Source organism: Oncorhynchus gorbuscha, linkage group LG17, assembly GCF_021184085.1.
Source record: "Oncorhynchus gorbuscha isolate QuinsamMale2020 ecotype Even-year linkage group LG17, OgorEven_v1.0, whole genome shotgun sequence".
Taxonomy (NCBI): domain Eukaryota; kingdom Metazoa; phylum Chordata; class Actinopteri; order Salmoniformes; family Salmonidae; genus Oncorhynchus; species Oncorhynchus gorbuscha.
The window spans coordinates 21451428-21465622 of record NC_060189.1 but is presented as its reverse complement, the minus strand read 5'-3'; the positions used below and the strand labels follow the sequence as shown (position 1 = coordinate 21465622).

At 42.5% G+C, this 14195-nt stretch overlaps 1 protein-coding gene across 1 annotated transcript; it reads right to left on the bottom strand.

The window, feature by feature from the left end:
- Positions 1 to 10465: 10465 nt before the first annotated feature.
- LOC124002315 (protein archease-like) lies at positions 10466 to 11553 on the bottom strand. The gene is made up of 4 exons (XM_046309702.1): positions 11460 to 11553; positions 11237 to 11355; positions 10827 to 10863; positions 10466 to 10543 (listed from the first exon to the last, which is right to left on the bottom strand). Exons 2-4 carry the CDS (start codon positions 11350 to 11352, stop codon positions 10466 to 10468), a joined length of 231 nt encoding a protein of 76 aa, XP_046165658.1. The 5' UTR covers positions 11353 to 11355; positions 11460 to 11553.
- Positions 11554 to 14195: the final 2642 nt, after the last annotated feature.

Genomic DNA, 14195 nt, shown 5'->3' with positions numbered 1-14195 from the left:
AAAAATATCACAGATCTTCTTAGGCAGAATATTAGTTAGTTAACCTCAAACTGACAGTCCCCGAAATCAGGCACTAGAATTACTTAAACATATATGTATATGTTTACATTACTTGTTTTATAGATTTCCCACCGTTTTATAAGTCAGAAGACAACCATCCAGACTTTCCTATGATTCGTCCTCTGTCGAATGAACGGGTATTTGCCTCCCTCTGGTGGTCGGCTGAATCATTAAGTTCCTTTATATCGCTTCACTGCAACGTTACGTCTACGGGAGTTTTTTAAATGTATTTTTATTTATCCAGCTCGAATTCTTCACTGCACAAGTCATGTCAAAGCAACTTGCTGAATAGATATTGAGCAGGCGGAAATAGATACACTACTTTCATAGCTCTAAGATAAAGAGAGAGAGAGCTCTCTTCTTTCAATCTAAAATAATTAAATAAGTAATTTTGAGTGGAAGTCAAACATTCGTTTTATGTCGGAGGCAGACACATTGCATATGGTCAGAATGTCAAAATCAAAACCCTTTACATAGCCCTTCTCCCCTTGTATATGGGTAGGATGCAAGCTGTTTAAATAGCATAAAACAGATTATAACTATATATGGACATACTATAAAATATGAAAAGGCTTATTCATTCACACTTTTCTAGGGGGGGGGGGGGCACACACACACTACCACATTAAAATATTGCCCCCTTGCTAGATTGATGACTAAAACCACAGCGAAACAGTGCAAGACTCTGAGGACTTAGAGCACATATGTCAGAGTCAAGGCCCGCGGGCCACATCCGGCCCGCGAGAAGGTTTTTTACGGCCCCTGGGATGATCTTGATTTATTATTAGAACCGGCCCGCAGACCGCAGCAAGCCGGCAGCCCGCAGATCTTTTACACACACCAATACTACATTTCCCACAATGCAACGGTGACGCACCGAGCAGTAGGCTGCTTCATTTCAATATTTATTGGCACAGCAGTTGTCAGCATCACAGTAAACTTAACTTTCAGATACCCATCAAAAATGGCAAAACGGAAGGTGGACACTGAGAACCGGGGGTTTCAAACAAGGTGGGAGTCGGAGTGAATGGAGTATTTGTTCACGGAGGTAGCTGGAAAACCTGTGTGTCTTCTGTGTGGAGAAAGTGTGGCGGTACTGAAAGAGTATAATCTGAGACGACATTATGAAACGAAACACGCGGACAAAAACAAGAATATGGACATGGAACAAAGGCTACAAAAGGCAGAGGAATTAAAACGAGGCCTCAAATCTCGACAGGCTCTGTTCAAAAAAGCCAAATCACAAGGCCAGGCTGCTGTCAAGGCCAGTTTTATTTTGGCAGAAGAGATCACTAAATCAGCCCGGCCATTTACGGAGGGGGATTTCATCAAAAACTGCATGATTAAAGTTTGTGACGAAGTTTGCCCAGAAAAAGGCAACTCTTTTTAAATGTGAGTCTGAGCAGAAACACCATTGCCGAGAGAGTAGACCAGTTGTCCATCAATCTAAAAGAGCAGCTTGTGAAAAAGGGAAAAGATTTCATTGCATATTCCTTGGCTGTGGATGAGAGCACCGACATTTCTGACATTGCCCAGTTGTCAATTTTCATCCGCGGAGTGGACTCCAGCCTAAGCGTGACAGAGGAGTTTTTGGCTTTACGTCCTATGCATGGCACAACTACGGGGCATGATTTGTATGAAGAGGTGTCAAGATGTGTAAATGAGATGGAGCTGCCTTGGGAAAAACTCGTGGGTTTGACAACCGACGGAGCACCTGCGATGTGTGGACACAGGAGCGGACTGGTGGAAGATACGGGAAAAGATGCAAGAGGAAAACGCGACAGGTGAGCTGACAGCTTATCATTGTATCATACACCAGGAAGCGTTGTGCGGTAAAGCCTTGAAAATGGAGCATGTAATGAGCATCATCACCCGCACAGTTAACTTTATCAGAGCCAAAGGTTTGAATCACCGCCAGTTCAAGGCATTTCTGACGGAGTTAGAAACGGAGCATGGTGATTTGCCTTATCACACAGAGGTGCGATGGCTAAGCCAGGGAAAGGTGCTTCAAAGATGTTTCGAGCTTCGTGAGGAGATTTGTCTGTTCTTGGACAGCAAAGGGAAAGACACAACACAACTCCGAGATGAAATGTTTCTGTGTGAAATGGCTTTTCTGTGTGACATTACGAGTCATCTGAATGCAATGAACTTGCAGCTGCAGGGTCGGGATCGTGTCATCTCTGATATGTACAGTACAGTGAAGGCATTTAAAACCAAACTGACTCTGTGGGAGACGCAGATGCGGAAAGAAAATTTGAGCCACTTTCCCAGCTGCCAGACCATGAAAGAGAAGCTCTCTACCAGTGCGTTCCCGAGCGCACAGTTGGCTGATAAAATAGGTATGCTTGCCGCTGACTTTCGACGCCGATTTGCTGACTTTGAAGCACAAAAAAGCAGGTTGGAACTGCTCGGTAACCCATTTGCTGTTGACGTGGAAAGCTCACCACCAAACCTCCAAATGGAGTTGATTGACCTCCAATGCAATGATGCACTGAGGGCAAAATATGCGGCAGTGGGTGCTGCGGAGTTCGCCCGTTTCCTCCCCGACACAATGCCCCAGCTGCGCATCCAGGCTGCTCAAACGTTGTCTATGTTTGGCAGCACATACCTGTGTGAACAACTGTTTTCTTTGATGAACTTGAACAAAACATCACACAGAAGTCGACTTACTGCTGAACACCTCCACTCAATTCTGAGGATTTCCTCAGCTCAGAGCCTTACCCCGAACATTGATGAACTTGTGGAAAAGATGGGACACCACCAAGTATCACCCTCAACCTCAAACAAGTGAACATTACTGTGCAATCACATATTTAGAGTTTTTACTCAGTTCAAGTTTAAAAGTTAAAGTTTAATATTTGTTTTCACTGCATGTTACTTCTCCTTAAACAAAGTGTTGTTTTTGATTAATAGATTTTTGCACTTTATTTTATTGTATTTCAATCCAATTATATTTTAAAAATATTTCAGTTGAGTGGATGATAGAAAATTGCTATTATTGTTTTTTTCTTTGAAGTAAATTTAGCCCACTTTTGCTAAAATAGAAAATATAGGCTACTGATGGTGCCTTGAATACCGGTTTCTTTCATTTAATGTTCATGTTATGGGGATTTTTATATAAAGGAAATTTGTCTTTTGTGTCTGTTGAAAATTAAAGATTACTGACAGAGCCATAAGAAAATATTGCTTTATTTATCTGATCATATTGGAATATATTTGTTAGGTTTTCAGTAGGTTCAATTAGGTTCACTAGACTATATGCGTCATTTAAAAAATGTTCAATGAACATTCGAACAGTCCGGCCCTCGGCTTGTAGCTAAATTTTTTATTTGGCCCTCCGTCCATTTGACTTTGACACCCCTGACTTAGAGCTTGAGGTTGTCACCTCATACAAGTACTTGGGGGTATGGCTAGACTGTGCACTGTCCTTCTCTCAGCCAGTGATGCCAACTCAGCAATTTTGTTGCTAGATTTAGCAACTTTTTAGACTACCCTGGCAACTTCTTTTTCAAACAGCACCTAGCAACAAATTTAGCTACTTTTAAACATTTATTTGGAGCTTTTAGCAACTTTTGATAGGTGACTCAAAGGCTAAAATGCACGCATTTTCCCTCTAAATATATTTTCTCTGTCACACACTCAGTCACAACACACGTGCCTGGCAGCAAAAGTGCATTGTGAGTGACATCAGCACCAGGCGCTCAGCTCGTGCACAGGCAGCCAGTGTTGCCAACTTAGCGACTGTGTTGCTATATTTAGCGAGTATTCATACCTCTTTAGCGATACATTTTCAAAAAATGTGACAAATCTAGAAACTTTTTCTGGTGTTATTGGAGACTTTTGGAGTCTCTGACGGTATCGTTCTTACTCTTCTCAACGAGCAGCGGGTGCTGCCGTGGGCCCCATCCCCGTCCCAAAGCACTCACAGGCGACCCAGTCCTCACACAGCAGTCCCTCCCAGCTGCAGTCAGATCAGGAGATGTTCACCCCTCAGCATGTCCAGACGGCAAATTAATCGAGCATGCGGGAAGCCGCAGTAAATGTAAAATGTTCATTGTCTAAAATAAATCACTGCACAAAAATAAATCACTGGGGAGGATCACGTGACTGGAACGAATTCCAAAAATCGCTGAAGTTGGAGACTTTTATCTCCCTCACCAACTTCAAACATCAGCTATCTGAGCAGCTAACCGATCGCTGCAGCTGTACATAATCTATTGGTAAATAGCCCACCCATTTTCACCTACCTCATCCCCACAGTTTTTATTTATTTACTTTTCTGCTCTTTTGCACACCAATATCTCTACCTGTACATGATCATCTGATCATTTCACTCCAGTGTTAATCTGCAATATTGTAATTATTCCCCTACCTCCTCATGCCTTTTGCACACATTGTATATAGACTCCCCTTTTTTTCTACTGTGTTATTGACTTGTTAATTGTTTACTCCATGTGTAACTCTGGGCAGCCGAGCGGAAATGGAGGAAAACTCGCCTCCCTGTGGACCTGGCATCCTTTCGCTCCCTCCTCTCTACATTTTCCTCTTCTGTCTCTGCTGCTAAAGCCACTTTCTACCACTCTAAATTCCAGGCTTCTGCCTCTAACCCTAGGAAGCTCTTTGCCACCTTCTCCTCCCTCCTGAATCCTCCTCCCCCTCCCCCCTCCTCCCTCTCTGCAGATGACTTCGTCAACCATTTTGAAAAGAAGGTCGACGACATCCGATCCTCGTTTGCTAAGTCAAACGACACGGCTGGTTCTGCTCACACTGCCCTACCCTGTGCTCTGACCTCTTTCTCCCCTCTCTCTCCAGATGAAATCTCGCGTCTTGTGACGGCCGGCCGCCCAACAACCTGCCCGCTTGACCCTATCCCCTCCTCTCTTCTCCAGACCATTTCCGGAGACCTTCTCCCTTACCTCACCTCGCTCATCAACTCATCCCTGACCGCTGGCTACGTCCCTTCCGTCTTCAAGAGAGCGAGAGTTGCACCCCTTCTGAAAAAACCTACACTCGATCCCTCCGATGTCAACAACTACAGACCAGTATCCCTTCTTTCTTTTCTCTCCAAAACTCTTGAACGTGCTGTCCTTGGCCAGCTCTCCCACTATCTCTCTCAGAATGACCTTCTTGATCCAAATCAGTCAGGTTTCAAGACTAGTCATTCAACTGAGACTGCTCTTCTCTGTATCACGGAGGCGCTCCGCACTGCTAAAGCTAACTCTCTCTCCTCTGCTCTCATCCTTCTAGACCTATCGGCTGCCTTCGATACTGTGAACCATCAGATCCTCCTCTCCACCCTCTCCGAGTTGGGCATCTCCGGCGCTGCCCACGCTTGGATTGCGTCCTACCTGACAGGTCGCTCCTACCAGGTGGCGTGGCGAGAATCTGTCTCCTCACCACGCGCTCTCACCACTGGTGTCCCCCAGGGCTCTGTTCTAGGCCCTCTCCTATTCTTGCTATACACCAAGTCACTTGGCTCTGTCATAACCTCACATGGTCTCTCCTATCATTGCTATGCAGACGACACACAATTAATCTTCTCCTTTCCCCCTTCTGATGACCAGGTGGCGAATCGCATCTCTGCATGTCTGGCAGACATATCAGTGTGGATGACGGATCACCACCTCAAGCTGAACCTCGGCAAGACAGAGCTGCTCTTCCTCCTGGGGAAGGACTGCCCGTTCCATGATCTCGCCATCACGGTTGACAACTCCATTGTGTCCTCCTCCCAGAGCGCTAAGAACCTTGGCGTGATCCTGGACAACACCCTGTCGTTCTCAACTAACATCAAGGCGGTGGCCCGTTCCTGTAGGTTCATGCTCTACAACATCCGCAGAGTACGACCCTGCCTCACACAGGAAGCGGCGCAGGTCCTAATCCAGGCACTTGTCATCTCCCGTCTGGATTACTGCAACTCGCTGTTGGCTGGGCTCCCTGCCTGTGCCATTAAACCCCTACAACTCATCCAGAACGCCGCAGCCCGTCTGGTGTTCAACCTTCCCAAGTTCTCTCACGTCACCCCGCTCCTCCGCTCTCTCCACTGGCTTCCAGTTGAAGCTCGCATCCGCTACAAGACCATGGTGCTTGCCTACGGAGCTGTGAGGGGAACGGCACCTCAGTACCTCCAGGCTCTGATCAGGCCCTACACCCAAACAAGGGCACTGCGTTCATCCACCTCTGGCCTGCTCGCCTCCCTACCACTGAGGAAGTACAGTTCCCGCTCAGCCCAGTCAAAACTGTTCGCTGCTCTGGCCCCCCAATGGTGGAACAAACTCCCTCATGACGCCAGGACAGCGGAGTCAGTCACCACCTTCCGGAGACACCTGAAACCCCACCTCTTTAAGGAATACCTAGGATAGGATAAGTAATTCTTCTCACCCCCCCCCTTTAAGATTTAGATGCACTATTGTAAAGTGACTGTTCCACTGGATGTCATAAGGTGAATGCACCAATTTGTAAGTCGCTCTGGATAAGAGCGTCTGCTAAATGACTTAAATGTAAATGTAAATGACTTAAATGTTGTCTGTTCACACTGCTATGCTTTATCTTGGCCAGGTCGCAGTTGCAAATGAGAACTTGTTCTCAACTAGCCTACCTGGTTAAATAAAGGTGAAAAAAAATGGAAAAAAAAGAAGAAAAAAACGTGACCCTTGAACGAGATGGCCGCATGAACTAAGCTCCGCACAAGTAGTTTCCAATTCCTAATCTTACCTCCACTCCAAGTTGAAACTCATTTAGCTTTAGTAAAAAAAGTAATGGCGGCTACAAAAGGCGACACTACAGGTGACATTTTTACCCTGACTCGAGCATTACCGACGGAAAAGACCTCCAAGAAGAAGCTAGCTTCAGAAAAAGCTAGCCCCATTAGCCAGGAGCAAGAGGACCCGCTCCCCCCCCCGAGGCCAAACGAATGCCAACCTCGCATTCTGTCGAAGACATCCTTTCTGAGTTGAGTTCCCAACGTACAGAACTAAACACTAAATTAGATGCCATTAATTCTCAGCTCAGTGCGATAGGGGGCAAGGTGACAATCCTGGAAAACGCTTTGCCTGACATCAACAACAAGATAACCATAAACCCGGGACGCCTGGACGAGGCAGAGGGGCGAATCCTATCCATGGAAAACTTATTGACAGATGCCATGGAAACAATAGCATATGCGAAAAAAAACATAGAGCATCTGGAAGAGAAAACAGAGGACCTGGAAAACAGGGGGCAAAGGAATAATTGTACAGCATTTATTTTCCTTTTATGTGAACACAGCTGTAACTACTATCCACTTTTACTCAGCGATGACTTGCACTAAAGTTCGATTACTGTTCGATGACGATGACTAGTACCTTAAATCTATTGACATGGAACTGCCCTGGTCTAGGGCATGCAATAAAACGGAAAAAGATACTATGTGCTCTAAAAAAGGAAAAAGCAGACATCGCGCTATTACAAGAGACACACCTCTATAGATTACATTTTTGTCCCAAAGAGTTTCAGAAATTCAGCCACATGTACAATCGGACCCATAGCACTTTCAGATCATGCCTTTGTCCACCTCCGCTTTGACCTCTGCAAAAACATCCCGAGGTCAAAGAGCTGGAAATTCAACACCTCCTTGTTATCAAACGAAGCGTTCCATACATTGGTAACTACATGGATAGACAACTACACACAAGACAAACAAAGATTCTCCTGTTTCTCCGGCCACAATGTGGGACGCTGCTAAAGCCACACTAAGAGATCATCTAATTGCATATGCTTCCTCTAAGAAAAAAGCAATGGAAGCACACTGAATTTGGACTATACTCGGGAGATTTAAAAAAAAGTTTTCTTTACTAAACAGAAATACCATGAGTACAGCAGTACTAATATAGTCTGTCCCTGGAAGAATTACACACGATGGATCATGTTGGAGATGACTAATCAATTCGTACAAAGGAACCTGAAACTAATTATTTGTTTCTGACTTTGCTAAGTGAATGGGAAAATAGCAGTGTTCTCAACAGCAGCTCTGGTAATAACCTGGCATGCCTCTTTATCTGGATGGATTTCTCAAAAGCCAAACTCAAAAGCCAAACCAAAACAGCACATAAAGGCCAACAATGGTCAGAGTAAAATAGAGATAGAAACAGACGAGTAAGCAGTCTTTAGACTAGATGTGGAGAAATATAATCTCCTTTACTTTACACATCTTTTACACTGAGCAGTATAATTTTCGTTCTCGAAAATGGCACATTGGATGCCTGCTCGGAGTATCAACAAAGAGGCCGTAACTTGACCTCAAATTGTTGTGCTCTGGACAGACTGTGGCAGTGGTGGTGAGCTTTTGTGGCTCTCCCCAAACAATGCCAAGGGAACAGTGTCTGGTCTCCCTAAGGTTGGCTAAACAGTGATATTTCACCACAGCTCAGCCCTGTGAGACATAATGGTGTCTATGGATGGATGGACCTTCCCATTAGGGTTACAGTTTTAGCCCTTAAGATCAGCCCTGAGGACAGACTGATTGAATCGTGTCACAGAGAAAAAACAAATGACACTATTGATGGCACGCAAACAGATTTGGGCACTAGAGGATCAGAGGGATTTGTGCTGTTGATCTGAAAGGAGAAGCCTAATGGAGAGAAAATGTACTCTAGAATGTTTCCACTGTTTCAGTATTATATACAGCAATGATCTCTACCAGTTGTTACAGTAGATATTGAATTAACTATTGATACTGATACCAGTTTGAGATTATAACTTTATTCCCAGGCTCTGGCATGTTCATCTAAAGTGAACAACAGACAAGACAAATGCCTAAATACACTTAATTAAATAGGCTGTGTGGGAGCTGGAAGCACAAAGGTGGAGTGTATTGAGACGACACTAAAAGATACACAGAACCAGTATCCAACATGTAATGTATACGCAGGGAGTCAGAAAGCAGGTGCAGAAGGTGTGTTTAATATGGAATAGATACACAAACATGGGCCGCGTACTGAACGTGCAAGAAAACCAGTAACACCCAAGAACTGATCACAACGGAAGGCTAAATAAAGGGGGAGTAATCAGGGTAGTGATGAAGTCCAGGTGTGTCTAATAATGGATAATGATGGGTTGCCAGGATAGGTAGTTAGTAGACTGGCAACGTTGAGCGCCAGAATGGGGGAGCGGGAGTAGACTTGACACAATATGTATATAAATATTAAGGAAATTTGCAGTATTGTATTACACACCTCACAAGGTGCAGACGTCAGTGCAACGATTTTGATTTAGATTTGATTGAGTTGTCAACTAACATGAATTCAACATGAAATCAAGAAATGTTAACCATGTCATTAGATTTTGGTTAAAAGCTGGGTGAAAAAAAGAAAAAAAATCCATTATTATTATTATTAAGGTCTTGTCACTTGATTTGAATGAACAAAAACCCACCAGAGGGGATTAAAAGCTTCCTGTCACACTGTGCTCTGCTCCCTCTTCCACTACTACAGGCAGGAACAAGCTCCTCTGGTCTCCATATTGATTTGACTAATGCCCTTTTAGAGTGCATGCCTATGTTAGGGAATTTTAAAGGGTTTAAATATGAGGCCCTGGGAAAAAAAGCACACATAAGTTACGTTTTGAGGTAATGCAATGTAAATATTGATTGCAGTGCATTATCTGTTGAGGAATTGACATCAATGCTTGGGATATCATTGGCTTATAAATAATTGAGCTATACATAATTAATGGCACAAGAGGCTAATGGAATAGTCGGTATAATCAATGCTATAATCAATGTTTCGCATTACTGTATAATGCAGCAATGTACAAGGTAACTATTTTTTCTTTGATGGTAAAGTGACTGCACACTTGATTCAGTAATGTATCTACGTTTCTCTCTCTTTCACATGCACTTGCACATATACACACAGAGACACACACTGGGAAAGTCATCTGCATCTTCCAGATTATGGGAAGATCTTGAATCTCAGGGGGAGGGAGCATTCACATTGAAATGGGGAATAGAAGCTCAATCAATATCACAGCGCACCAGCTCTAAGCTTTAAGGACTAAACAAAAAAAAATGTCTCGATGCTCACTAAACAGTCATATTGTTCATCTCAGAGAACAGAGCATTCTGAGACTGACTTATGTAAAAAAGGGGAAGAAGAACAAACACTCAAATATTTACAGGGAAGAGAAGTTCTTTGTGCTATTTTGAGTTTCATTAGAATGGGCGCTGTAAAAATTCAGTCAGTTTATCTTGGACTCGTTTATCTTTGTTTTTGTATATCCATTCCTCTCCACAGAGTAGGATGTCAGAGGATCCTACAGTATGTAAATGGTACAGGAAAACATCACACTTCACAAGCTCATTATCAAAGCCCATGCTGTTGCCATTAATCCAATGTCCATTCCCGTCAGACAGCTCCTCTGTAGAAAAATCTCAGATATCGATGATGGCAAAGATCTCAATATCATGGACCTGCATGGCTGAGTAAGTGATGGCCTTCACCTCTGTCCCCTGGAGAGACAAACAGATGGTTAAGTGACACTTTCAAAAACACTAAAATACAAAAACATTTGTATTCAGAAATGACTTGTCTCAATCAATGAAAACAGTCATCATGTATCTTGTTTTAGTAAAAGAACACAAATCTCAAAACAAACTGTTTTGGATACACATTTTCATCAGGGCATAACAGTAATTATGTCTTATGTTCAGGATAGTCAGACAGCAGACCTCTGTGTGGTCAGTTCAGGCTGGAGAAGTTGAAATATATCAGGATTACCTCCCATTTGCTTACCTGTGGATGCTTGACCAAGCTGAACTCTTCTCCCCACCTACAACAGCAGATGAAAACAGAATGATAGGCATGGAGGGAAGCTGAGAATGAAACAGAACTCCAGGCATAGAAACTATTATAACTTCTAAATTAAATTGATAGTTGCCATGATGTCTTTTTTAAAGCGTATTACATTTGATGCAGGAGATATTTGAAACAAACAATGGCTCATTGGTAATTCAATTTTCTGTGAGGAGGGATACAAGATAAATGCACACTTGTGGTAAATGTAATAACATGTTACCTTCCAGTTGTAATTATGTTTCGAACCTGAAAAATGTTTTTGCAATGCAATTATACAGACAGGCACCAAGAAAGCTAAACATCTATTGATGTGGGTAGGAGAGAGAGCGAGCTCCATGAAGTCCCACTGGCTAACATGACTAATCATTATTATGTTGAAGGCCCTTACTCTGGGAATTAAGAATATATCTTCACTTAATTTGAATAACCAGTCATCAAGGAAGTGGAAGAGATTCCATGTCATCACCTGGTCAAGAAATATAGATAAATTATAAGAATGTATTGAATGCAATGGTATTTAATACATTGTTTCATTTAGTTGCTGTAGTTCAGGTAATGTAATCAACTTACTGTACATCATTAGTGTGGTCCAAATCTAGAGAGAAACCAAATGAGTACATAAATAACTCATGTTTTGGCGCCGATGACGTGGATGTCGACACAGAACACAAACCGGCTGCGCGTTTGCGCCATCGTGCATACATTTATTTTGTCCCCCTACACCAGTGCTTCTCAATTATTTTCTGTTACCCCACTCCTAGGAGGTAAAAATTTTGTGCCCCCCCAACTCTCTGCCGTGACTATAAATAGTATCATGTGTCTATAAAATTGTTATAAGTACACATCTGCATAACATTGTATCCTTATTAACATTAAAGAAAATAAAAAAAGAAAGAAATATAGATCAACCTACAACAAATAATTTAATTTAACCTTTACTTAACTAGGCAAGGCAGTTAAGAACAAATTCTTATTTTCAATGACGGCCTAGGAACAGTGGGTTAACTGCCTCTTCAGGGGCAGAACGACAGATCTGTACCTTGTCAGCTCAGGGATTTGAACTTGCAAACTTCCGGTTACTAGTCCAACGCTCTAACCACTAGGCTACCCTGCCCCCCCCCTAACTTTATTAACATTGTTTTTTAGTCTGTAACAGAAAAGACTTAAAGTGCATCAATTTTCCTTGAAAAAAAAAATCAAACCTTATTTAACCTGTAAACATTCTTTTGACCATTTGATACTGAAAAATAAAATATAATAATAAATTTGAATTGATCAGCAACATTAACTCAGGAGCACAATATATGAAACACTTTGACCTATAAAACAAAAATGAATAAAACTATTTGTGCTGATTTAAAAAAAATCTAAATGAGAAAGTCAGGATTAATGGCTACAATGAGCACGTTTTGCAGATTCAGCTTTTTGAAGCAGAGTTTGAAGCATGATACTGCAACTCTCAGCTCCTGCTCAATGTTTAGCTGGGACCTGTACTTGGTCTTCAGTGCAGCAACAGCAGAGAAGCCAGTCTCACAAAGATAAGATGTTGCAAAAGGAAGAAGAATGCCCATGGCCCTCTGCCCTAAGAGTGGATACTGCCTCTCTTCACTCAGTGTCTGTGATGTGAACCTCAGTCTCAATGTGGAGTCAGACGTCATATCAATGAACTGGTCCTCCTCTGCAGAGCTGAAACCAGTTGAAGCTGGTTTCAGGGTGAGAGATCCCAAAGGATCTCAGCTTGATGTTCAGCTTCCAACTCCTCACAGATAGCAGAGAAGACTCTTGTTTTTAGTGGTCTGGTCTTTATAAAATTGACTACACCTACAATATCAGTCATAACCTCAATTAATTCAGAGGAAAGGTACCTTGATGCCTGTACTTCTCTGTGTATAACACAGTGTGTCCACTCAGCATTAGGTGAGGCCTTCTTGATGAGTGCCCGAAGTCCTTTTCTCATCCCTGCCATGGTCTGTGCACCATCACTGCAAACACCAATGCAGTTCGCCCACTTCAGCCCATTCTCAGTCAGGAAGCAGTCCAGCATTTTGAATAGCTCTTCAGCTGTGGCTCTGTCTCTGACATATTTACAAAACAGTAGATCCTCCACACAGGGAGTTTGTCATGTCAAAACGTACATAAGCAATAAACAAACATTCTTTGTTGCTGTCAGTTGCTTCATCGAACTGTAAGGCAAAACGTTTGTCTTTGAGTTTATCTACCAGCTGTTCTTTAAGATCGTTACCAATGTAATTTATACGTCTGGCGACAGTGTCATTGGACAGAGGGATAGTTTTTATTTTTGCAGCACTTGCGTCATCCAGCATGACAGAGACCATGCACCTAATTTATGAGTTGCCAATCGCTATATAAAGTCAAGAGAAGAAAAAGCCTGGAAGGAAGAGAGATGACTAGAAATGATTTGGTTGACCGTTTTATGTGTGGATTAATTGGCGAAGTAGAGGACCTTGTGCATTTCACGTAAAATAACAACTCAATGTTTATATCCCAGGACAAATTACCTAGCAACAGCAAGCTAGCTAAATAGGACAAATTAGCTAGCAAGTGCAAGCTAACTAGCTAAATTGCCATAAATGTTTAATGCTTCTCAACCTGTCCCCAAATTAATGTAATTGGTTCAGAGTTTGTTTTGATATTTTAACACGCATGTGTATAACTACAACTAACTAGCAGGTCGGACATTCCGAGTTTACTAGTTCAGACTAGCACTTGAATGCAGCAACATCACATCGCTGTGTGGTCATGTGGGTCGCGCGTCAGCCAGGCTACTGAAAGGTATGCTGCATTCAAAATAACTGGGAACTCAGAAAACTCAGATTTCAAGGCATTCAGGACCACTGAACTTGGAAAAAAACAGCTCCGACTGTGATAAATCGTTTTGAACATTCATCCAACTCTAAACTTCAAGTCGGAAATTGGGGCATCTTTATAGAGCTCCAACCGACCTGAAAATCACCGACGTCAAGATTTGACCTAGTTTTTCCCGAGATTCCAGTTGTCTTGAAATCACCACTGTACTTGCAGTTGAAACAACATTGACCGTTTCAGGAAGTAACAAATATATATTTTGTTTTGAGATCGTCGGATATAGATATACAATCTGGAGTAATAAAGACATAAAATACAAAAACAAGTCTTTATTTTTCTAGATCTGGTTTGAGAACAGCATTATCTGGGTTAAAAAAAATACTGAATAATTATGGACAACTATATGATTATCCAGAATTCATGAGAACACACGATGTTACATCCACTCCTGGGGAGTTTCAAATAGTTGTTAGAGCTGTC